General features: G+C 42.4%; 2 protein-coding genes across 2 annotated transcripts in view; both read right to left on the minus strand.

Moving 5' to 3' along the window:
• Positions 1–24,848, minus strand: part of LOC309368831 (uncharacterized protein) — a gene marked incomplete at its 3' end in the record, with an annotated part of 138,170 nt that overhangs the window by 52,651 nt on the left and 60,671 nt on the right. The gene's annotated exons all lie outside the window — the stretch shown is intronic.
• LOC309368784 (uncharacterized protein) lies at positions 11,749–21,654 on the minus strand (the record flags this gene model as incomplete). The annotated part of the gene is made up of 5 exons (XM_081909091.1): positions 21,225–21,654; positions 20,947–21,028; positions 20,581–20,663; positions 19,549–19,675; positions 11,749–12,995 (listed from the first exon to the last, which is right to left on the minus strand). Exons 1-5 carry the CDS (start codon positions 21,624–21,626, stop codon positions 11,749–11,751), a joined length of 1,941 nt encoding a protein of 646 aa, XP_081765217.1. The 5' UTR covers positions 21,627–21,654.

Raw genomic sequence — 24,848 nt, forward strand, 5'->3', positions numbered from 1 at the left:
GAGAGAAAGAAGTATAGTCCTGATTCTGTGCATGGAGCAGCGGTCTTTCCACTCATGTGGTTTACATGCTCTGAAAGATGGGATCTGTTTTGATATTTCAATTTTAAAAGGGTGGAGTGGAACCGGAGATTGACCATCTTGTTAGCCTGGGGCAGGGGGCAGCAACCTTTTTCAGCCGTGAGTCAGTCCACCGTCCCTCAGACCATGTGGGGGGGGGGTGTCAGACTATATTTTGGGGGGGGTGAACCAATTCCTATACCCCACAAATAACCCAGATATAAATAAAAGGACACATTCTATTCATGTAAAAACATGCTGATTCCCCAATCATCTGCAGGCCAGATTGAGAAGCCGATTGGGCCACATCCGGCCCCCAGGCCTTCGTTTGCCTACCCCTGGCCTGGGGAGCCACATTCTGGTTGAAGGAGGCCAGGATTGGCCCCCAAGGCTTGGGATGTCCCTCCTCCCCTGCCGTAGGACTTGGAATCCAGGAGAAAAATATTGGAATAGCCTTGTCAGGTGCTCAGGGACGGACTCACCTGTCCCCATGTCCTTCTCTTTGCAGATGTGCTGCGGTTGCACATCCCTCCCCCAGAGGTGAGTATTGGAGAGAACCAGAGCAGGGACTCAGACCTGCCCTCCTTGCCCCCCACTCTGCACTCTCGGAGGTGGAGAAGCCCTCCCTTTCTGAGGAACTGACAGACTGACTTTTGCCTTTCAGCTGCTGGAGGAAGATCCAGCCACTCCTGAGCTGCAGAGGGTCAGGGTTAGAGAGGCGAGTCACCAGAGGATCGGGGCCGCCCTTTGCCTCAGGGCAGATAAAAGCCGGAAAGCCCCAGTCTCAAGTTGCGGGAGCAACATTGTTGGTTGCTAGTTCCTGCCTGAGCTCCTGACCCGCCCTGGCTCCCTGCTTGCAAGCCTGTTCCTAACTTCACCCAACTCCCTGCCCTGCACCCAGCTTCAGCTACTATGGACTGCCTCCACGTTGCACCTTTGACCACGGACCGGACTTGGATTTAGCCTCTCGGTTAACCCAGGGGAGCAGCACAGTTTGCTCCCGCCACATCCGCACTCCCCCTTCGTTGGGGTGCGTTCAAGAGGAACCAGAAGCCATGGCTGACCAGGTGGCTGCGCTGGTGGCATTGGCTCAGGAAAACCGGTCTTGACCCACACTGTTCAGCAGCTGAGCAATGCAGGTACAGCGCTTCAGCAGCGTTTGGACGCCTTACCAGCTCCTGGTGCCGACACCCCAGCTTCTGACAAGTACCCAGTGGCCCTGCCAGAGAAATTCAATGGGTCCCGCCCCCCCCCCGGCCAGCTTTCCCATGTTTCTTGCCCAGACCAAGCTGTATATTCAGGGGCGAGCCCGGAATTTCCCCGATGTCCACACCAAGGTGCACTTCCTGAACAGCTTGCTGAAGGACCGGGCGGCCAAGTGGGCATTGCTGCTGCCCCGGCAAGACTCTCCCTTGCTGACAGACTATACAGGGTTTTGCAACCATCTGGAAACCGCGTTCGGCAACACTCAGAAGGGGAGTCAAGGGGAGTCAAGCCAATCAGGCGATTCGGCAGTTGAAACGGGACAAGTCCACAGTGGCCGCCTACGCCACAGAATTTCAGCTGTTGGCACAGGACTTGTCCTGGAATGACTCCACCCTTCAGGACCAGTATCGCGAGAGGCTTTCAGATGAGATACTGGACCAGCTGGCCATGATGGATCGCTCCGCCACGCTGGACACCCTCATTCAGCGGAGCCTGCAGATAGACGATCGGTTGGAGGACCATCACCAGGCTCAGGGCTGCCAGCACTCCCGGCTCCCAGCTCCGGTCCTTCCCAGCAGTTTCACGGCCACAGCCAAGTCGCTGGAGGAGCCAATGCAGCTCGGGGCAGCGCAGCCTCGCCTCTCCCCCTCAGAGAAGACTCAGTGTCTGGAGGGGAACCTGTGTCTCTACTGCGGCGGGAGTGGACACTATGCCCAATCCTGTCCCGAGAAAACGCCAGCCACAAGGAAATGGCCAACCCCAGTAGCCGATGGCCCAGGCTATCTGGGGTCCCAGACATTGCATGATGTGTCCTCACCGGTGGAATTGCAACACCTCATGGTTCTGGTGCGTCTATACCTCCCTGGCGGGCCCTGGATTCTCACCCACGCTCTGGTAGATTCAGGGGCAACCCGCTCCTATATGGACTCTGCCTTCGCTGCCCATCATCAGGTGCCACTCCAGGACAAGCCAGAACCGGTACAGGTGGAGGCAATTGATGGACGGCTCCTGTGCTCGGGTGCCATTACTCAGGAGACTCAGCCCTTGGTCCTGTGTCACTAGCAGCACCGGGAGGTGCGCACCTTGGACATTTCCACCATGCCTCGGTTTCCCCTGGTGCTCGGGGTGGACTGGCTGGAATCATAGAATCATAGAGTTGGAAGAGACCACAAGGGCCATCGAGTCCAACCCCCTGCCAAGCAGGAAACACCATCAGAGCACTCCTGACATATGGTTGTCAAGCCTCTGCTTAAAGACCTCCAAAGAAGGAGACTCCACCACACTCCTTGGCAGCAAATCCCACAGTCAAACAGCTCTTACTGTCAGGAAGTTCTTCCTAATGTTGAGGTGGAATCTTCTTTCTTGTAGTTTGGAACCATTGCTCCGTGTCCGCTTCTCTGGAGCAGCAGAAAACAACCTTTCTCCCTCCTCTATGTGACATCCTTTTATATCTTTGAACATGGCTATCATATCACCCCTTAACCTCCTCTTCTCCAGGCTAAACATGCCCAGCTCCCTTAGCCGTTCCTCATAAGGCATCGTTTCCAGGCCTCTGACCATTTTGGTTGCCCTCCTCTGGACACATTCCAGTTTGTCAGTGTCCTTCTTGAACTGTGGTGCCCAGAACTGGACACAGTACTCTAGGTGAGGTCTGACCAGAGCAGAATACAGTGGCACTATTACTTCCCTTGATCTAGATGCTATACTCCTATTGATGCAGCCCAGAATTGCATTGGCTTTTTTAGCTACCACGTCACACTGTTGGCTCATGTCAAGTTTGTGGTCAACCAAGACTCCTAGATCCTTTTCACATGTACTGATCTCAAGCCAGGTGTCACCCATCTTGTATTTGTGCCTCTCATTTTTATTTTTATATTTTTTACCCAAGTGCAATACTTTACATTTCTCCCTGTTAAAATTCATCTTGTTTGTTTTGGCCCATTTCTCTAATCTGTCAAGGTTGTTTTGAAGTGTGATCCTGTCCTCTGGGGTGTTAGCCACCCCTCCCAGTTTGGTGTCATCTGCAAAGTTTGATCAGGATGCCCTTGAGTCCATCATCCAAGTCGTTGATACAGATGTTGAATAAGACCAGGCCCAAGACAAAACCCTGTGGCACCCCACTAGTCACTCTCCTCCAGGATGAAGAGGAACCATTGATGAGCACCCTTTGGGTTTGGTCAGTCAGCCAGTTACAAATCCACTGAGTGGTAGCATAGTCAAGACCACATTTTACCAGTTTCTTTACAAGAATATCATGGGGCACCTTGTCAAATGCCTTGCTGAAATCAAGGTAGGCTGCATCCACTGTGTTCCCTTCATCTACCAGGGTTGTAATTCTGTCAAAAAAAGAGATCAGGTTAGTCTGACATGACTTATTTTTCAGAAATCCATGCTGACTATTGGTGATCACAGCATTCCTTTCTAGGTGCTCACAGACTGTTTGCTTAATGATCTGCTCCAGAATCTTCCCTGGTATTGATGTCAGACTGACTGGGCGGTAATTATTGGGTCCTCTCTTTTCCCCTTTTTGAAAATAGGGACAACATTTGCCCTCCTCCAGTCTGCCAGGACTTCGCCTGTTCTCCAGGAATTCTCAAAGATGACTGCCAGTGGTTCTGAGATCACATCTGCCAGTTCTTTTAATACTCTTGGATGCAATTCATCTGGCCCTGGAGACTTGAATACATCTAGACTAGCCAAGTATTCTTGTACTATCTCCTTAGTTATTCTGGGCTGTGTTTCCTCTGCTGAATCATTTGCTCCAAATTCTTCAGGTCGGGCATTGTTTTCTTTATCGGAGAAGACTGAGGCAAAGAAGGCATTGAGGAGTTCAGCCCTTTCTGTGTCCCCTGTTTGCATTTCACCATCTTCTCCTCTGAGTGACCCCACTGTTTCTTTGTTCTTCCTTTTGCTACGAACATACCCATAAAAGCCTTTTTTGTTGCTTTTAACCTCTCTAGCAAGCCTGAGTTCATTCTGTGCTTTAGCTTTTCTGACTTTGTGTCTACACGTGCTGGCTATTTGTTTGAATTCCATATGTCGATGAGCTAATGAATCAAATGCCTGCAGCGGCAGTGCTGTTGGCTGGGGATTTAAATGCCAGAATTGGCCAATCAGACGAAGCGTTATATGCTCATTTCCATGACGTACCTCCCATTTCTGAAGAAGCCCATTCTATTCCCCCAAGGCTCTCAAAAGACAAGGGCTGCAACTACGCAGGCCTATGCCTTCTACGTTTCTCCAACAATCTGGATCTGACTGTATTAAATGGTCGTGTCAACAGAGAACCCAGTGGGGAATTCACATTTATATCCAACATGGGAGCCTCCACTATCGATTACGTCCTGGTGTCATCTAACCTTTTGAGCAGAGCATGGGAATGTAAAGTGGTGGAGAGGGTTGACAGCAACCATCTACCGCTCTGTTTAATACTGGATGTAAGAAAAGATTTATTTTGCTCTGATAAACTTGTAGCCCCATTTTTTGAAAACATGGAGCTAAGATACTCACGTATTAAATGTTCCAGCAAATTGAGTGATGAAATATCGGAAAGACTTCACTCAGATACTTTTCTTGCTAGAAGGGAGAACCTCGTTAATTCCCCAACTCCTGAGGCTAGATTAGACATGTTCCGGGAACTGATTTCGTCCCTACAACCTTATCTGACCAACAAAAAAACGCCACGGCAATCTCTACACTCTAATAAATCCAAACCTTGGTTTGACCAAGAATGCATGGCCATGAAACACCTCCTGTTGGATAAGTACAGGAACTATAGATCAGCGAACTTACCTTCGCTTCCATTAGACTGGTTTGAGTTAAAACGCAGTTATAAAGCTTTGATTAACAAGAAAAAGCTCCAGGCACAAAGGGAGGAATGGCAGTGCCTAGTGGAGGCCTCCCAAAGGAAAGATTCTGCCACGTTTTGGAAAACGATTGCAAAAAGCTGGAGAGACTCCCCGACTGAAATCGAATACTGGAGCATGGGAGGCCTATTTCCTCTCATTATACTCATCAAATCAACTGGTCCCAGTTCTGCTTCCTGCTTCTAGTGAATTTGGCAAGGAATGGCCCCCTGTAACCATAGAAGAAATTACTGGCCTTATTCAATCTCTTAAATCAGGGAATGCCCCGGGTGCTGACAATATCCCACCAGAATTTCTTAAGGCAAATGTTGAATGGTGGGCCCCTGTGCTAGCCGCCTTGTTCACTAGTATAAATCAAGCGGCTATTATCCCCGAGGATTGGGGTTTAGCCATCATCATTCCAAAATTCAAGAAAGGAAACCGACCTGAGCCAGCTAACTACAGACCAATCAGTCTATTAAGTATTATTAGCAAACTGTACGCTGCTCATTTATGTGATAAATTAGTGGAGTGCAAGGAAAGAGAACATATTCTATCAGAAGCTCAAGCTGGTTTTAGAGCAAAGCGTTCAACTATAGACCAGGCCCTTATCCTTCAACACCTGGCAGACAAATACTCTAGAAAAGGGGGGTCTTTATATGCAGCTTTTGTGGATTTTAAATCGGCTTTTGATCTAATACCAAGGGACAGACTCTGGGAAAAGCTCGGCGCTACAAACATAGATAAACGCTTATTACGCCTTATCCGTGGTCTATACGAAAACACCAGGGTGAGGGTAAGATGCGATCGGTCAGGCAATCTAACTAAAGAAATTCAAACGCACTATGGGGTTAAACAAGGATGTGTCCTCGCGCCAATGCTATTTAATTTCTATATCAACTCTTTAGCAGTAAATATGGCGAAAGAAAATGCCCACCCTCCCAAACTGGCAGGTATGCCCCTCCCGGTGCTTCTGTATGCGGACGACGCAGTCCTACTCTCCTTTTCCTGCGTTGGCTTGAGGAAGCTCTTGAGATCACTTGCTGACTATTGTCAAGCGGAACAACTATCAATAAATTACAGCAAATCTAAAATTATGGTGTTTTAAAAAAAAAGAAGGAAACACAAATGGAGAATTAATGGTCAACCTATTGACCAGGTAGCAACTTTCAAATACCTGGGAATAACTTTTCAGGAAAGGGTCTCGTGGCACCAACAGATGAAAAACGCCATTGCCAACGCAGGAAGGGCCAATAAAGCAAGATTTTTCCACGGGAAAGGGGGTAAATACGTTCCGGCGGCCTCCCAGGTTTTTGCTGCAAAAATACTCCCACAACTCACTTATGGATCCCAGGTTTGCAGTTTTAAAAATCTTGCGCCTATGGAGGCATTTCAAACAAAATTCTATCGGTGTTTATTGGGGATCCCCCCCGTGTATCTAATATAGCTGTCCGCTTAGAAGTTGGACAACCACCCGTTAACGCGCGGTTGTGGATTCTAAAGATACACTACTGGTTAAAACTTATTTTTTCCCCCGGCCGGTTTGGCTCCTTTAACACTCTTAGACACCTTTCATTCTACCTGGAAAGCTTCCCTGTTTGAAAAGATAAGCAGCTTGGGATTCTCCCCACAGATCTTGATAGCAGCAGGATATGAGAGAGCCAAAAGTCAAGTGCTTCAACGCATTAGGGACATAGAGCTGCAATGTCATATGGGCAAAATGGATAAACATGCCACAATTAGAGACTTTGGGAGAGGGTTCTCACCCGCAAATTATCTTGCTGATTTACAAATACCTAAGTACAGACACTCCTTTACCATGGCCAGATTTAACGTTCTGCCCTCTGCCCTGCTGCTAGGCAGATATGAGGGCAAACCATATGACTCACGTGTTTGCCTATGTGGCTCATCGGAAGTGGAAACAAGTCTGCATGTATTGCTGCACTGTAGTTACTACGAGGATCTATGCCTGACCTTTATTGCCCCAGTTCTACAAAAGCTTAAAAATGAACCAGAACTCCAACGTATGAGAGCCTTGGTAGAAGATAAGGTTCCTGAAACTATGATCAATGTTGCCAAATTCTGTGTAGCCGCTATTAGGCGCAGGAAACAAGAGCTTTCCAATGTCAATATGCAGGCGAAGGCAAATACTTAATTTTATTTATGCTGTCTAATTCTAAATTACTGTTATGGCCTAATCTGTATTGAAACTGTCCTTTGTTTTTTCCGGTGTTATGCCTCGTTGACTAGCTGTACGTATTAATCTGGTCTGTGACCGTTTAATAAAATTTGATTTGATTTGAATTCCTCTTTGGTGGTTTCCCCCCTTTTCCATTTTTTGTACACATCCTTTTTTAATCTTAACTCAGTTAAAAGTTCTTTAGATAGCCACCCTGGCTTCTTTAGGCACCTTCCATGTTTCCGTCTCATTGGTATTGCCTGAAGTTGTGCTTTTACTATCTCCCTCTTAACAAACTCCCAGCCATCATGAACTCCCTTTCCTTTTAGTATTACTGTCCATGGGATCTCACCCAGCACTTCCCTAAGTTTTATGAAGTCGGCTTTCTTAAAGTCAAGAAATTGAGTCTAGTATGCTTGGCTGCTCCTTTCCGCTGTATAGTAAACTTCAGAAGAGCATGGTCTTCTCACTCCTAATGATCCTTCCACTTCTACCCCACTAACCAGGTCAAAAACATTGGTTAGGACCAGATCTAAAATGGCTGTTCCTCTTGTTGCTTCTCCTACTTTCTGGACAATGAAGTTGTCTGCAAGGCCAGTGAGGAATCTGTTTGACCTTATGCTCTTGGCTGAGTTTTGACATCCAGCAAATATCCGGGTAATTGAAGTCCCCCATTACTACTATCTCCCTTCCTTTTGCATGCTTGGCCATCTGTTCCAGGAAGGCATCATCTATGTCCTCCGTTTGGCTTGGGGATCTATAGTAAACTCCCACAATGAGGCCCTGTTATTCTTCTCTCCCTTAATTTTGACCCAAATGCTCTCACTTTGGCTTTGAGGTTCTAAATCTTGGATCTCTTCACAGGTATACACATCCCTGACATATAACGCCACTCCTCCTCCTTTCTTGTCTGGTCTGTTTCTCTGAAATAGATTGTATCCCTCCATTATTACATTCCAATCGTGGGACTTATCCCACCAGGTTTCAGTGATGCCTATTATGTCATATTTAGTTTGCTGTACCAAGAGCTCAAGCTCATCTTGTTTATTTCCCATGCTTTGCGCATTAGTGTACAGACATTGAATTCCATTAATCATTCCCCCGTGTCTCTTATTTAAGGATTTTTTCCTCCCACCACTAGGTCTGCGTGCTGTTTGCTCCATTTGGTCTATGACATTTGGATGATCATCTTCATCAATTGTTAGACTCCTACCTTCAGGAGCACTGTCTCCCTCCCCCACATTAGTCAGTTTAAAGCCCTCCTGATGAGGTTTCTGAGATTTTTGGCAAAAACATCCCTCCCAACCGTTGTGAGGTGCAGCCCATCACTTGCCAGAAGTCCATCTTTAAGAAACTGCAGTCCGTGATCTAAGAATCCAAACCGTTCCTGTTTACACCATTTGCGAAGCCAGTTGTTCACTTCCACTATTTTTCCCTCTCTCCCTGGGCCATGTCGTTCAACTGGGAGGACAGATAAGATGACAATTTGTGCATCAGCAGCCTCACCTGTCCCCAGGACAGTCTACAGGATATCTAACAATCCAGATGGCAGCAGGAAACGGTGCTGGAATAAGGGAATTTCCCGCAAAGAAAGGGAAGGTTGTCAGCTATGCGAGGATTTCTGGAATAATGCCTTGTTTTGCTCTCATAGGCTTCATCAGTAGTACATAGTCTAAGTAATAGAAATGAATATAATGTCGCAATTCATCATATTTTAACAAATGTACATCATATTTTAACAAATGTACAACAAAATACAAACCTGTGTATGGATAAAGTTTGTTTTTCATTTGTTGTTTTAAAGGGGTCACTTTAAGAAGAAAACCTTACAGCTGCAGATTGCTGTCACCTGTAACTAAAATCAATGCTGCGGCTGTCTATATCATCTTACATTGTAAGAGTTGTTGTTCACTGCAGAAACCACTATAAGTTCTATTATCTTGATACTTCATATACGGTATGTACTTTTAAAGCACAATTGTTTATATGATTTTAATTTGTTAAATGATCTAGTGGTCGATCCACCACTCTGGTCACTGCTCCCTGAGAAAAGCTCAAGAACTCTGGGCAGAGACAATGGGTAGATCACTGGCAGGATTTTTATTACTGGGAGTAGATCTCAGTCGCTTGGAAGTTCTGGCACTGTGGCCATTTCAAGGTACTAGCACAACTTTAATTGCCACTCATCTTTTGTTGATATTAACTCATTTTCCAGTATTTTGCTATTAACATCCTACCCGTTGTGGTCGTGTAAAGAAACACTCTTTTATTTTCATTTGGGATGCTTATCGTTAGAATGTTAAATAGGAAAGCTTTGGTTTTCTTTAAAATAAATAGCATTTATTTTATTTTATTTTCCCTTTGGGGACATGTTCACATGTGGAATAAGGTTCCCTCGTTTTGTCTGCATCTCCAATGCTTACTGCTGATATTTATTTACTTTGACCGATTTGTTTGTTTGTTTTTAAATAATTTTTATTGAATGATTTTATGTTACAAAAAACATTACAACCATACTACCACAAAATATAATTGAGAAATAAAAATGACATACATCAATATTTTGTTTATTTGTTATTTACTGTCTTATTTCATCCCAAACATTCCATACAAAACACACTCCCGCAGAAACACAAAAAATACAATAAAATAAATAGTGATAATAATGAAGATAAATATTTTCCCCCTTTTATATTAAAAAATCTTTTCTTCAGTTTTGACTTCCTATCAAGTCCCTTCGCATATATTTTATCTTACAATTGAATGTACACAAAACAATAAACTTTTCTATATAAATTTTCCAATAGATTCTGAAAACATAATAAATCCTTAATAGTTGTCCACCTTCTTTTAGTTCCTTTATCACTCGAATGCGAGCATGGAGTCAAAACTATTATTGTATTTTTGAACCTATCTTCTATAACCATCCCAGTTTTCCGCGATTTTTTGCTTTGAGTTTCCTCTGAGTTTACTAGTCAATTGAGCCGTCTCCACAAATTCCTGTAATTTGATTTGACAATCTGTTATTTTTGGAGCCTCCTGATCTTTCCATCCCTTGGCAACCAGTATTCGATGTCCATTCTCAAATATATATATTATATGTTCCTCAATGTACACATATATCAATACATAAACCACATGTTCAAAACCCACAGGAAAAGTCCTAAATCCATTTTGACTCTTTCACTCTTTCAGTCACCTCAAATATTTCTCTACGACGTGGAAGAAAATGCAGAAGCCTCCCCATTGTCTCTGTCCTCACAAATCCTGCCTTAAGGGCACATTTAAGGTGTGAATAGGGTGAGCCTGTGACCTGGCTCAGGAATGAAGTATTATCATTACAAGAGAATGGCCAGCCTCCCCAGGTCATCCAGTCAAGCGACCATTAACAGGTAACCTGGCAGACAAGGTAAAAACAACACACTTCCACTGCTACCAGTGTTTTTCCCGTCATCTAGCAGAGTTTGCGAACAGCGATGTGGCCTGTGTGAAGAAAGCTCAGGCATGCAGAAAAAGACTCCGTACGCAGCTTCTTTCTAATCTAAGAAGCTTTATTGTACAGCGGCAAAATAAATCAGCAGTCCGGGAGAAAGAGCTGACATGCTGTCTCTCCCCTTCAAAGCAAAACAGAAAGTAAAGTATTTCACATTACAAAGTGTACAAACCCTTCCCCTATGTGAACACACCCCCAGCGACAGGATATAACTTCCCGAGCGATTAACCCTATAAGCTCTGGGTCTCCTCACCCCCCCACTCATCCTGTACCGCTGGGGTGAATGTAAGCACTACCACTTACCCCAACCCAACCCTTCACAGAACTCCCCCTGTTTTTGGAAGCTCAAAGGTTTAGTGAACCCATCTGCCAGAATCTTCTGGCTCGGACAGTACTTCAGCTTCACTAAGCCTGTCTGAACACTCTGACATGCATTTTGGAAACCTATGTCCAAATGTTTGGTTCTGGACATAAACTGTTCAGACTCTGCTAACTTCAAACAGGGTTGATTGTCTTCCCAAGTGGTGATGGGCAAGCAACACTCTCCACAGATCTCTTGGACCAAACACTTTAGAACTCTAGTTCCCTACAAAGCTCTGACAACGCACTGAATTCAGCTTCTGGTTGTTTTTTTTACAAATATCAATGTGAACATTTTTTCCCCAATTCATTATATATCATTTCCCACAATTTTTAAACTTCTCTACATTTCCACCACATATGATAAAAAGTCTCTTCTTTTTCTTTACATTTCCAACATATGTTTGACTTGGTTTTATATATTTTTGCTTTCGGTACTGGTATAATATACCATCTATACATTTTCCAACTACAGTGGTACCTCGGGTTAAGTACTTAATTCATTCCGGGGGTCCGTTCTTAACCTGAAACTGTTCTTAACCTGAAGCACCAATTTAGCTAATGGGGCCTCCTGCTGCCGTCGCGCCGCCGGAACATAATTTCTGTTCTCATCCTGAATTCTCCCCCATATGAATTCTTTGATGGGAAGTGAGATAGGAGCTCTGACTGAAGGTCTTTCCACATTCCACACACTGATAGGGTTTCTCCCCTGTATGAATTCTTTGATGGGAAGTGAGTCTGTGGCTGTGAGTGAAGCTCTTTCCACATTCCACACACTGATAGGGTTTCTCTCCTGTATGAATTCTTTGATGGGAAGTGAGATTGGAGATCTGACTGAAGCTCTTTCCACATTCCATACACTGATAGGGTTTCTCCCCTGTATGAATTCTTTGATGGGAAGTGAGAGTGGAGATATCAGTGAAGCTCTTTCCACATTCCATGCACTGATAGGGTTTCTCCCCTGTATGAATTCTTTGATGGGAAGTGAGATCGGAGCTCTTCCTGAATCTCTTTCCACATTCTACACACTGATAGGGTTTCTCCCCTGTATGAATTCTTTGATGGGAAGTGAGATTGGACCTCTGACTGAAGCTCTTTCCACATTCTACACACTGATAGGGTTTCTCCCCTGTATGAATTCTTTGATGGTTGGTGAGATAGGAGCTCTTCCTGAATCTCTTTCCACATTCCACACACTGATAGGGTTTCTCCCCTGTATGAATTTTTTGATGGGAAGTGAGAGAGGAGCTCTTCCTGAAGCTCTTTCCACATTCCACACACTGATAGGGTTTCTCCCCTGTATGAATTCTTTGATGGTTGGTGAGATAGGAGCTCTTCCTGAATCTCTTTCCACATTCTACACACTGATAGGGTTTCTCCCCTGTATGAATTCTTTGATGGGAAGTGAGTCCGTGGCTGTGAGTGAAGCTCTTTCCACATTCCACACACTGATAGGGTTTCTCCCCTGTATGAATTCTTTGATGGGTGGTGAGATAGGAGCTCTTCCTGAATCTCTTTCCACATTCTACACACTGATAGGGTTTCTCCCCTGTATGAATTCTTTGATGAGAAATGAGATCGGAGCTCTTTCTGAAGCTCTTTCCACATTCCACACACTGATAGGGTTTCTCCCCTGTATGAATTCTTTGATGGGAAGTGAGAGAGGAGCTATGATTGAAGCTCTTTCCACATCCCATACACTGATAGAGTTTCTTTCCAATGAGATTTTGTTGATGGGAAGTGGAATGGGAGCTCTGACTGCAGCTTTCTCCACACTCCAAATTTTTTTGTGGCTTCTCCTCTCTGGGGATTTTTTCGTGGTCACCTTTGTTCTCTATTTCCAATTCATCACAATCTGCATTGGGGACAAAAAGGGATTAGAGCCTCAGGAGCAAATGGAGAAGAACTGAAGGGAGTTGCGTGTGTGTTCATTACCTGTGTTGTTTGTTTAATATGAGATTCGGATGAGTTGTTGAATGTTGCTTTGTTTATATAAAGCAGTGGTCAAAATTGTGAAAGACCTTTGGAAAAAAGTATATTTCAGAGTTTTGATGGCTTATAACACCACTTCATTTGGAGTAATGTCATAAAATTATATATCAATGGAAAGATAATTCGATCAAAAATGCAATCAAGAATGCAATCCAACAAAGTTTGTTCAATTACCCGTATTCTATCAAACATTATAGCCAAATAACCAGAAAAAGGAAGCACAACTTGCTTTGGTTGACTTTTGTCAGTGTGTTATGTGATTGCTTTCAAGTTGGTTGGTTTTTTGTGTTCTTTCATTTAGTGAGGGTGTAAGACATAATAAAATTATATAAATGGCCCAAGGAGTTGAGTGGTCCCCAGAAAGTGATGTAAGATTGCACTATTAAGTGAGCAAGGCTACAGTTATGAAGAAATTAGAAGAGAGATTGGGGAAAACTTAACCAAAGTTGGCCTTTCTATATTTTTGAAAAGGTATAAGGAGACTCAGTCACTACAAAAGTGACGATGGACGAGTGGAGAGACTGTGCCTACATGAGAGAAGAAAATCATCTGGGTGTATACAAGATGACATGGCGCAATGTAATGTGAAGTTGAGTGCAAGGACTGGTCTAAAATAGAATTCTAAGAAAAAGCCATTGTTATCTCTCAAGCAAAGGTTGAAAAGATGAAACCCATGTTAACTGGACAGTGGAACAATGGGGCGGTGTTATTTGGAGTGATGAGACCCAAATCTCCTTGCTTGGTAGTGATGGCATGAAATACCCGAGAAGAAGAATCAGATAACATTTACATCCTACTTGCATTACACTGACCGTGAAACACCCAGACAGTTTGATGATCTGGGGTTGTATCGGAGCAAAAGGTGTGGGCAGAATTTGCGTTGTTAATGGGAATATAAATGTGGAAAAATGCATAAACGAAATATGTGAGCCCAAACTGAAGGTGATCTTTTCCCAGATACCAAAGCATTTATATATTTTCAACTGGATTCAACAGGATTCAGCTCTATGTCGTGTTGCTGCTGTTGGAGCAGACTAAAGAAACTTGTTAGTCAGAAGCAAACCAGCAATAAAGCCCAATTAACACAAATCTACAGGGACATCCCAAAATATATTCTGGAGGTAAGAACCTATTTTAAGAATTTGGTTGACCTGCTGAAGAAGAACAACATATCTTTTAGGTGGGAATATCCACAGGGTCTGTCTTTTAACTTCAAAGGGAAGAAAGTTAAAATAAGAACAGTACAAGATAAAGAACAATTCCTGGACAGAAACGAGGAGGACCTGGTGAAAGGAGTGTTGGATTCGACATCAGACACAGATTTGGGAAACCTGACATTTGGACTTAAGTCACCAACGGAAGAAGAACAGCCGCAAGGTGCGGCTGGAGGGAACTAACCAATAATGTCTCTGCGATTTCTAACCTGGAACTGTAATGGACTGAACCTTCCCAGAAAAAGGCGTGAGGTTTTTCATATTTTGAAAAGAGAACAATTGGATTTGATTTGTTTACAAGAAACCCACGTGACAAGGGCACACAGAAGATTACTTATAAACAAAAGATTAGGACAAGAATTTATTTCATCAGATAAAGTTAAGAAAAGAGGCGTGGTGATTTATGTAAAAGAGAAATTGGCCCCAAAATTGATTTTTAAAGATGAACATGGAAGAATCTTGGCAATTGAGATACAAATCCAAGGAGAAAAAAATTTGATATTTGGCATCTACGCACCAAATGAAGGGAAGGCAGAATTTTATAAGAAATTGCATGAGACACTAATGGACTATTTGGACTATAAGGTGATTCTTTTAGGAGATATGAACGGCGTGGTCTCTACAAATATGGATAAAGCACAAAGACAGGTGATTTCTAAGGATGGGAGATTACCTAAGACTTTCTTTGAAATGACTGAAAATATGGACTTGATTGATATCTGGAGAACAAGAAACCCTCTCGAGAGAGAGAGGGGACATTATTTTCAGAGTCACAGATGACATGGACAAGAATAGATCAAATATGGATTACTAGTGGAATGGCTCCAAAGATAAAAAAAGTGGAAATCTGCCCAAAGACATGCTCCGACCATAATGCAGTAAAGATGGAAATGAAAATAACAACAGCTGGTTCCTTCAGATGGAGAATGAATGACACCCTATTTAGAGATCCAGAGGTTTATAAAAAGGCCCAAAAAACTTTGAAGGACTATTTTGAGATAAATCTGAGGACGGAAGTGGAGAAAAGAGTGATTTGGGACGCAAGTAAGGCCGTGATGCGAGGTTTCCTAATACAACAGAATTCCTTAAAAAGGAGGAAACAAAATGAGAAGAAAGACAAGATTTTGGAAAAAATAAAAGAAAGTGAAAAGAAATTGAGATCTAAACCAAAGTCTCATGAGATTTTGAGAGAAATTAAATTTCATCAGATGCAGTATATGGAATTGATGAATCAGGAGATAGAATGGAAAATTAAGCAAATGAGACAAAGGACATTTGAATCAGCAGACAAATGTGGGAAACTTCTATCATGGCAATTGAAGAAGAGACAGAAATTGAACACAGTCACAAGTTTGGAGGTGGATGGAAAGAACATTGTTAAACCAAATGAGATCAGCAACTGCTTTCAGAGCTATTTCAGAAGATTATATGCACAAGGGCCGGAAAGCGAAGGAGAAATGGAAGATTTTCTTAAGAAATACGGATTACAAAAAATTTCGCAACAAAGTATGTTGGTTTTAAATGAGAAAATAACTGAGCAAGAAATAGAGGGTGCCATTCAAAACATGCAATTAGGGAAATCTCCAGGACCAGATGGACTAACCTCCAGATACTACAAAGTTTTGAAGGATTGGTTAATACAGCCGCTTAAGGAGGTTTGCAATGAAATATTAGAGGGGAGAAAGGCACCTGAATCGTGGAAAGAAGCTTTCATTACACTTATACCAAAGACTGAAGTTGATAAAAAACAGATCAAGAACTACTGCCCTATATCATTACTTAATGTGGATTACAAAATATTTGCAGACATTTTGGCAAAAAGATTGAAGAGGGTGTTGGTGGAGGAGATTCATAAAGACCAGGCAGGCTTTCTCCCGGGTAGACATTTATCAAACAATGTAAGGAATATAATTGACATTATAGAAATGCTGACAGTGAATAATAATACAAAGGCAGTTTTAATTTTTGTGGATGCGGAGAAAGCCTTTGACAATATTTCTTGGAACTTTATGAAGAAGAATCTCCACGGGATGGGGGTAGGCCAAAAGTTTGAAAATGGTATAGGTGCAATTTATTCGGAACAAAAGGCAAAGTTAATTGTAAATAATGTGGTTACTGATGAACTACCTATTGAAAAAGGGACACGGCAGGGGTGCCCAATATCCCCACTACTTTTTATATCAGTCCTGGAGGTTCTGCTGAATATGATTAGAGGGGACCAGCTGGTGAAAGGGGTTCAGGTCGGAGCCAAACATTATAAACTGAAGGCTTTTGCAGATGACTTAGTTTTGACTTTACAAGAGCCAGACACTAGCACAAAAAGAGTTCTAGAATTAATTCAAGCTTTTGGTCAGGTTGCAGGATTTAAGCTGAATAAACAAAAAACTAAGGTTTTGGAAAAATTTTTAACAAATGCTGAAAGAAAGAGGTTCCAAGAGGAAACTGGGTTAATGGTGGCAAAGAGAGTAAAATATATGGGGATTAACATGACATCTAAGAATGTAAACTTATTTAAAGACAATTATGACAAGTGCTGGACAGAGATAAAGAAAGATCTAGAAATATGGTCGAACTTGAAGCTTTCCTTGTTAGGTCGAATTGCAGTGATCAAAATGAATGTATTGCCTAGAATGTTATTTTTGTTTCAGACGTTACAAATTGTGGATAAACTAGATTGTTTCAAGAAGTGGCAGAAAGATATATCCAAATTTGTCTGGCAGGGCAAAAAGCCCAGAATAAAGTTTAAGATACTTACTGATTCAAAAGAAAGAGGGGGTTTTGCCCTGCCGGACTTAAGACTGTACTATGAATTGGCAGCTTTCTGCTGGTTGAAAGACTGGCTACTTCTTGAAAATGCAGACATTCTAGATTTGGAAGGTTTTGATAATAGGTTTGGTTGGCATGCATATATATGGTATGACAAGGTTAAAGCGCACAAGGGTTTTAAAAATCATATTGTCAGGAAAGCACTATACAATGTTTGGACCCGGTATAAGGACCTATTGGAAAATAAAACTCCCAGGTGGCTTTCACCAATGGAGGCTAAGGAGGTGAAGAAACTTAATATGAAAACTAATTGGCCAAAATACTTCGAAATCTTAGAACAAGAAAGTGGTGAACTTAAATTACAGAGTTTTGAGAAAATAAAGTCCAAGGTACGAGATTGGCTCCATTATTTTCAAATAATGGAGGCCTATAAACAAGACAGGAAAATTGGTTTCCAGGTGGAAAAATCGAAACTAGAAACAGAACTGCTAGAACCCAATACTAAGAATTTATCAAGAATGTATAACTTGTTGTTGAGGTGGAATACAATAGATGAGACAGTGAAGTCAGCCATGATTAGATGGGCACAGGACATAGGTCATGACATTATGTTTGCTGACTGGGAGCAGTTATGGACCACAGGTATTAAATTTACGGCATGTAATGCCCTAAGAGAAAACATTATGAAAATGATTTATAGGTGGTACATGACCCCAGTCAAGCTTGCGAAGATTTACCATCTGCCCAATAACAAATGCTGGAAATGTAACGAGACTGAAGGTACCTTCTTCCACCTTTGGTGGACCTGCCCAAAGATTAAAGCCTTCTGGGAATTGATTTATAATGAAATTAAGAAAGTACTTAAATGCACCTTTCATAAGAAACCAGAGGCATTTCTCTTGGGTATGGTCGGCCAATTGGTGCAAAGGAAGGATAAGATCTTTTTTATGTACGCCACTACGGCAGCAAGGATTCTCCTAGCAAAGTATTGGAAGACACAAGAGCGACCCACGCTGGAAGAGTGGCAGGCGAAAGTGATCGACTTTATGGGATTGGCAGAAATGACCGGCAGAATCCGTGACCAAGAGAAAGAGACTGTGGAGGAAGACTGGAAGAGGTTTAAAGCATATCTTAAGAATTGTTATAAAATTGAGGAGTGCTAAAATGTTAAGGGAGAGGAAGATGTATAATTACAGCGGTAACTATTTTATGATTTAAGGTGAAACTGAAAAGGAGAATAAGTTTAAATTTAATTGGTTAAAAGGGTTGCTGAAAAACTGTAAAACAAGGATGCAAAAAGGGTGAGGTATGGGGAAGTCCGAGAAAGGAGGCTTATGAAAATGAGGTTAAGAAAGCATGAATTTATGTGTTTGTTTGTATTTCTTGATGTTTGTATGTTGTTGTTGTTTTGTTTTTAAAAATGGAAAACCAATAAAAAAAATTATAAAAAAAAATAAAGCCCAATTAACAGAGGCAATAATTCAGTCTTGGTTTCCCATTATTACAGCTGCAGAACTAAAAACTTGGTTCACTTCAAGGGAAGGCGTTGTAAGGCCGTAATTAAAGCTAAAGGTTACCAAAGGTTTCACGTTTTTTCTTTATGACTGCTGTTCTAATAAATACTCCTTCATAAAAGTCATCGCATTACATTCTTCATTAAATTATCTTTCCATTGCTATATAATTTTATGGGATTACTCCACACAAAAGTGGTGTTATGAGCCATCAAACCTCAGAAATACACTTTTCACAAAAGGTTTCCACAATTTCGGCCACTAGGAGAAGTTGTTCATTTTAAAGTTAATGTTCTTCTATATGGAATCAGATTATTATTATTTATGTTTCATGTTTATATGTGTGTTGGAAGCCGCCCAGAGTGGCTGGGGCAACCCAGCCAGATGGGCAGGGTATAAATATAAATTATTATTATTACTACAGTGGTACCTTGATTTAAGAATAGTCCTGTTCCGGAAAGTTTGTAAACCGAGGTACCACTGTATCATCATCATCATCACCACTGCTACTTCTACCTGAAATTCAATAAGTCTAGCTCTTCTTCTCTGGGATGAATTTTGTTTGGCCCAGTCATGGCATCCCCTCCATCTCCATTGTCAGTCATCTCTTTGGTCAACCCAAGACTGACAGGAGCAAAAACAAAAACAGAAAACCTGAAACTATTTATCTTTCCTAACAATTCTGAAGCTGACATTTAAGATGGCCTGGGCAGTTGAGACCAGCCCAATCGTGGTAGAAAAAGGAATAATTTGAGGAAGATTGTTCAAAGAAAAAACTGTAAGTTACTCTTTATTGTGGGGGTGTTAGGTTCCCAGGTGTTGTAGGGGGCGCTGTTGAGCTCTGTGAAAATATATGAGGTTGGTCACATAGAGGTATTTTTTGAATTTCCAGGCAGATATGACGATCGCACAGGGAGCCTTACCAAGAGAGGCCACGATCCCACGATTCTCCTCCATGACGTCCTTATGCAGAGCTCTCTGGTCAGGATCCAGCAACGCCCACTCCTCGTCCGTGAAACGAACAGCGACATCTTCAAAGCACACTGGACCCTAAAAGAAAAAGGGAAATGTCTGAGACAGCAGAAATATGATCTGCTACACAATGCTCTGTTGCTTCCTTCCTGTAAATTGCGGTGTTGTTTCAATAGGATTGCTTCGCTGCACATTTTATTTATGGATGCTTATTTTATTCTAAGTTTAATTTATGGATATTCGTTTTTGTGCAAATAGGTTGTACTCCACCTTGTGTTATTCAAGTCATTCTGCCTAGGCAAGCATTCCAGTTTCCCCAATGGAAGGATCCACTTTCTCCTCTCCTCCTGGGCTGTTCTGGGGAGTTCCCTCCCAATGCCCTAGAGCCAAATTCAAGGGATTCATGGACGAATGGGGAGGGGGAGGAATGGGAGGCAGGCCCCATTTTGCAGCCGATGGGGCTTGTTAGGTGAATCCAGGCCACTATTTGCATTCAGTTATCAATCTAGAAATAAAATAAGCCTGTTTTGGATGGCCATCTGTCTTGGATGATCTAGCAGAGATTCCTGCAATGCAGGGGGTCTCCTGGCTTTGAGAGACAAGCAGGGAGGGTGGCTTCTGGCAGAAGGAGAGAGAGCCACCGGTGGTTCCTCCTTCTCCTGACTCACCTCTGACTCTCGCCCTCCCTCTGCCCACTCGCCTCCTTCCTCTTCTGCCTCTGATTCTGCACTGCATTCTGCCACAGAGTCTCCCAGCTCAGTTAGCCCTATTTCCCCTTCAGCTTCTGACACCTCCTCTTCCCAGGCTTCTCCCTCTTCCCCCTCTGAGCGCTCATCCTTCCTCCACCTCCACTCCTTAGGCTCTGAGCCGTCTTCCCTTCCTGGTTCCCCAGCTGTTTCCTCCCACCATTCCTCTGTGCCCAACCAGTCCATGACATTGCTCCATCTCTCGGCCTCTGGCCCCACAAGGCAGCTTCCCCTGACCTGATCTGGTTCCACAGCCGCTGCTTCCCTTCTGCCCCCATGAAAAGGCGGATCAGGAGGTCTTGCCGGCATCCTTCTGCCACCTGCAAGAGAAAAAAGGTAAGCAGGACGCCAGGAGTGCCTGCTTCTCTCACAGGTGAAACAGGGCATCTCTAACTACAGATGGGCCTTTGAGAAAGCTTTACCTGCTGAGAGCATTTAGACGTTTGTGCCCATTTCATATGTTTGTTGTGCAGAAATACATCTCCCCTCTTCTGGACCCTTGGTCCCAACTTTCTCCCCCCAAAACAAGATGAAAAGAACCCTCAGATGAATTGGAAAACCAAGAGAATGAGACCAGTGGAGAATAACCACCTTCCTCCTTACCCAGTGGCCTCTCTCTGGTGTCCAACGGAGGCCTCTCTGCCTCACAGGAATCTAGGACCATTTCTGCAAAGAGATCCTTTCCCTGAGAAAGAAACAAGGATTCAAAACCGAGAATGGTGAGAAATACTAGAAAGAGAATGACAAAGACTTGAAGGGTACGAGATCTCATTCCATGGATGCCTTCTCAGAAAAAGGATGGGCCATCAGCAGACCATTATGGGATGTTCTCTGTCCTGTTTGGAGCCCCTTGGGAGTATCCAGAGGAAAGTCTCTCTCACCTGCTTTCTCTCCTCTGCCTGACTCAGGAGGAAACCTTCGGCCAGGGCCACCGCCTGGGAACTGGTCTCCACTCCGCAGTCCCTCACCCAGCTCTCCATCTCCAGTGGAAGGACAGCCAGGAACTGCTCCAAGATCACCAGGTCCAGCATCTCAGCTTTCGTGTGCCTTTCTGGCTTCAGCCACTGACGGTCAAGGTGGTAGAGTCGGCTGCAAACCTCTCGGGGTCCTTTGGCCTCCTGGCAGCAGAACTGCCTCAACTGCTGGCTCTGCACCTCTGAGCGGAGGGTGTCCTCCTCACCCAGGATCTTCTGCACAGAGTTTTCCCAGAACCCCCCACTGCTCCCAGTTTGGATGGCATGGCCTCTTCCTGCTCCAGGGCCAGCTGAGTCTCGCTCATCCATCTGTGCTCTCAGGAAGCCTCTGAGAGATTGGAAGGGACCTTTTTTTTAAAAAAAAGAAAAGAAATATTTATTAGAGTTTTACAGAGACATAAATACAAAAATACACAAAAGAAAGAACAAAAATAAAAAATACAACATACAAAAAACGAAACAAAAAATAAGAGAAAATTTAAAAACAAAACCGTTTTTCATAGTTTAAGCTTCTTTGCTTGATTCTTGGACCTCCTCACACCTCCCCTTTTTGTATTCCCATTTACATAATCAAATCAGCAAATCCTTGCCCTCTTTCATTTATCTTAACATTATTTTAACTCTATATTTCCATCCCTTATCAATTCATTTTTGCATATTCTTATTAACTTTGTTGCTAATACCACTTATTTTCAATCCAACATCATTTTAACATTCATTAACTTTACAATATTTCTGCAGATAGTCTTTAAATCTCTTCCTTTTTTTAAAAAAAAATATTTTTATTAGTTTTTACACATATTAATGACAATACAAGACAAACACAAACATCAAAAACAAACAACAAAAATTGACTTCCCCATGCCTTCCCTTCGCCACATCCTTGTTTTACCATTTTTCGAGCAACTCATCAATCAGTCTTTAGTTAAGTCCCTTTTGAATTTCCTTAAAGTCTAAGATTTACAGCTGTAGTTCTTTGTTTCCTACCCCTTAACATCTTATCAGTCCACAATTTTACAGTAATTTTTTAGATATGTTTTAAATTTCCCCCAGTCCTCTTCCACTGTCTCTTTCCTCTGGTCACGGATTCTGCCGGTCATCTCTGCCAGTCCCATATATTCCATCACCTTCGATTGCCATTCTTCCAGAGTAGGTAATTCTTGCATCTTCCAATACTTTGCCAACAGGATTCTTGCTGCCGTGGTTGCATACATGAAGAATGTCTTATCCTTCTTTGATACCAATTGGCCGACCATGCCCAAGAGAAAAGCCTCCGGTTTCTTTACAAATGTCCACTTAAGGACTTTCTTAATTTCATTATAGATCATTTCCCAGTAGGCCTTAATCTTTGGGCAGGTCCACCAAAGATGGTAAAAGGTACCTTCAGCCTCGTTACATTTCCAACATTTGTTATTGGGCAGATGGTAAATCTTTGCAAGTTTGACTGGGGTCATGTACCACCTATAGATCATTTTCATTATATTCTCTTTCAGGGCATTACATGCCGTAAATTTAACACCGGTGGTCCATAACTGTTCCCAGTCGTCAAACATAATGTCATGACCAATATCCTGTGCCCATTTAATCATAGCTGATTTCACTGTTTCATCCTGTGTATTCCATTTCAGCAGCAAATTATACATTTTAGATAAGTTTTTAGTATTGGATTCTAACAATTCTGTTTCTAACTTTGACCTCTCCTTCTGAAAACCAAGTTTCCTGTCCTGCTTAAACATCTCATTTATCTGACGGTAGTGTAACCAGTCTCGAACTTTATGCTTTAGCTTCTCAAAACTTTGTAGCTTCAGTCTTTCGCCATCATATTCTAAAATTTCACAGTACTTAGGCCAATTAGAGTCCATGTTAATTTTTTTCACTGCTTTCGCTTCCATTGGTGACAACCACCTAGGGGTTTTACTTTCCAATAAATCCTTATATCTATTCCAAACATTATACAATGCTTTCCTGACAATATGGTTCTTAAAACTTTTATACACCTTTACCTTGTCATACCACAGATATGCATGCCAACCAAAACTGTTGTCATATCCTTCCAGATCAAGAATGTCTGTGTCTTCAAGAAGTAGCCATTGCTTCAACCAGCAAAAGGCTGCTGATTCATAATAAAGTCTTAAGTCTGGCAGGGCAAAGCCCCCTCTATCTTTTGCATCGGTTAAGATCTTAAATTTTATTCTGGGCTTTTTGCCCTGCCAGACAAATTTAGATATGTCTTTCTGCCACCTCTTGAAACAGTCCATTTTGTCTAGAATCTGTAACGTCTGAAATAAAAACAACATTCTTGGCAATACATTCATCTTGATAACAGCAATTCGGCCTAACAAGGAAAGTTTCAGCCTAGACCATATGTCTAAATCTTTCTTGACTTCTGTCCAACATTTTTCATAGTTGTCTTTAAATAGGTTCACATTTTTTGATGTCAGATTTACCCCCAGGTACTTAACCTTTTTTTCTATTTCCAACCCAGTTTCACTTTGAAACCTATCTTTCTCCTCTTTTGTTAGATTTTTTTCCAGCACCTTTGTTTTCTGTTTGTTCAATTTAAATCCTGCGACCTGGCCGAATATCTCCATTAATTCTAAAACTCTTTTGGTACTAGCTTCTGGCTGTTGCAAAGTTAGCACTAAATCATCTGCAAATGCCCTTAACTTATATTGTTTGGATCCGACCTGTATTCCTTTTACCAGCTGGTCCTTCCTAATCATGTTTAATAAAACCTCCAGGACCGATATAAACAGTAAAGGGGATATAGGGCATCCCTGTCGTGTACCTTTCTCTATTGGTATCTCATCCATTACCACATTGTTCACAATTAATTTCGCTCTTTGTTCAGAATATATTGCACCTATACCGTTTTCAAACCCTTGGCCTACCCCCATCCCATGGAGATTCTTCTTCATAAATTTCCAAGAAATGTTGTCAAAGGCCTTCTTCGCGTCCACAAAGATCAGAACTGCCTTCCTATTAATGTCCACCTCTAGCATCTCCAAAATGTCTATAATGTTCCTCACATTTTCTGACATATGTCTCCCTGGGAGAAAGCCTGTTTGGTTCTTATGAATCTCCTCCATCAAAACTCTCTTAAATCTTTTTGCTAAAACATCTGCAAAAATTTTATAATCCACATTCAAGAGTGATATAGGGCGGTAGTTTTTAACTTGATGTTTCTCAGTTTCTGTCTTCGGTATAAGTGAGATAAATGCGTCTTTCCACGATTCAGGAGCCTTTTCCCCCTCTAATATCTGGTTGCATACTTCCTTCAATGGCTGTATTAGCCATTCTTTAAGATCTTTGTAATATTTTGCAGTCAAACCATCTGGTCCTGGTGATTTCCCCACTTTCGTATTCTGGATGGCACCCTCTATTTCTTGTTCTGTGATTTTTTCATTCAAAATCCTTTTATTTTGTTCTGAAATCTTTGATAGTCCATATTTTTTGACGAATTCTTCTATTTCTTGTTCATTTGTAGGCCCTTGTGCATAAAGTTTTTTGAAGAAACTTTGAAAACAGTTG

The sequence above is a fragment of the Podarcis melisellensis genome, assembly GCF_964234715.1.
Source record: "Podarcis melisellensis genome assembly, chromosome: 4".
Classification (NCBI taxonomy): domain Eukaryota; kingdom Metazoa; phylum Chordata; class Lepidosauria; order Squamata; family Lacertidae; genus Podarcis; species Podarcis melisellensis.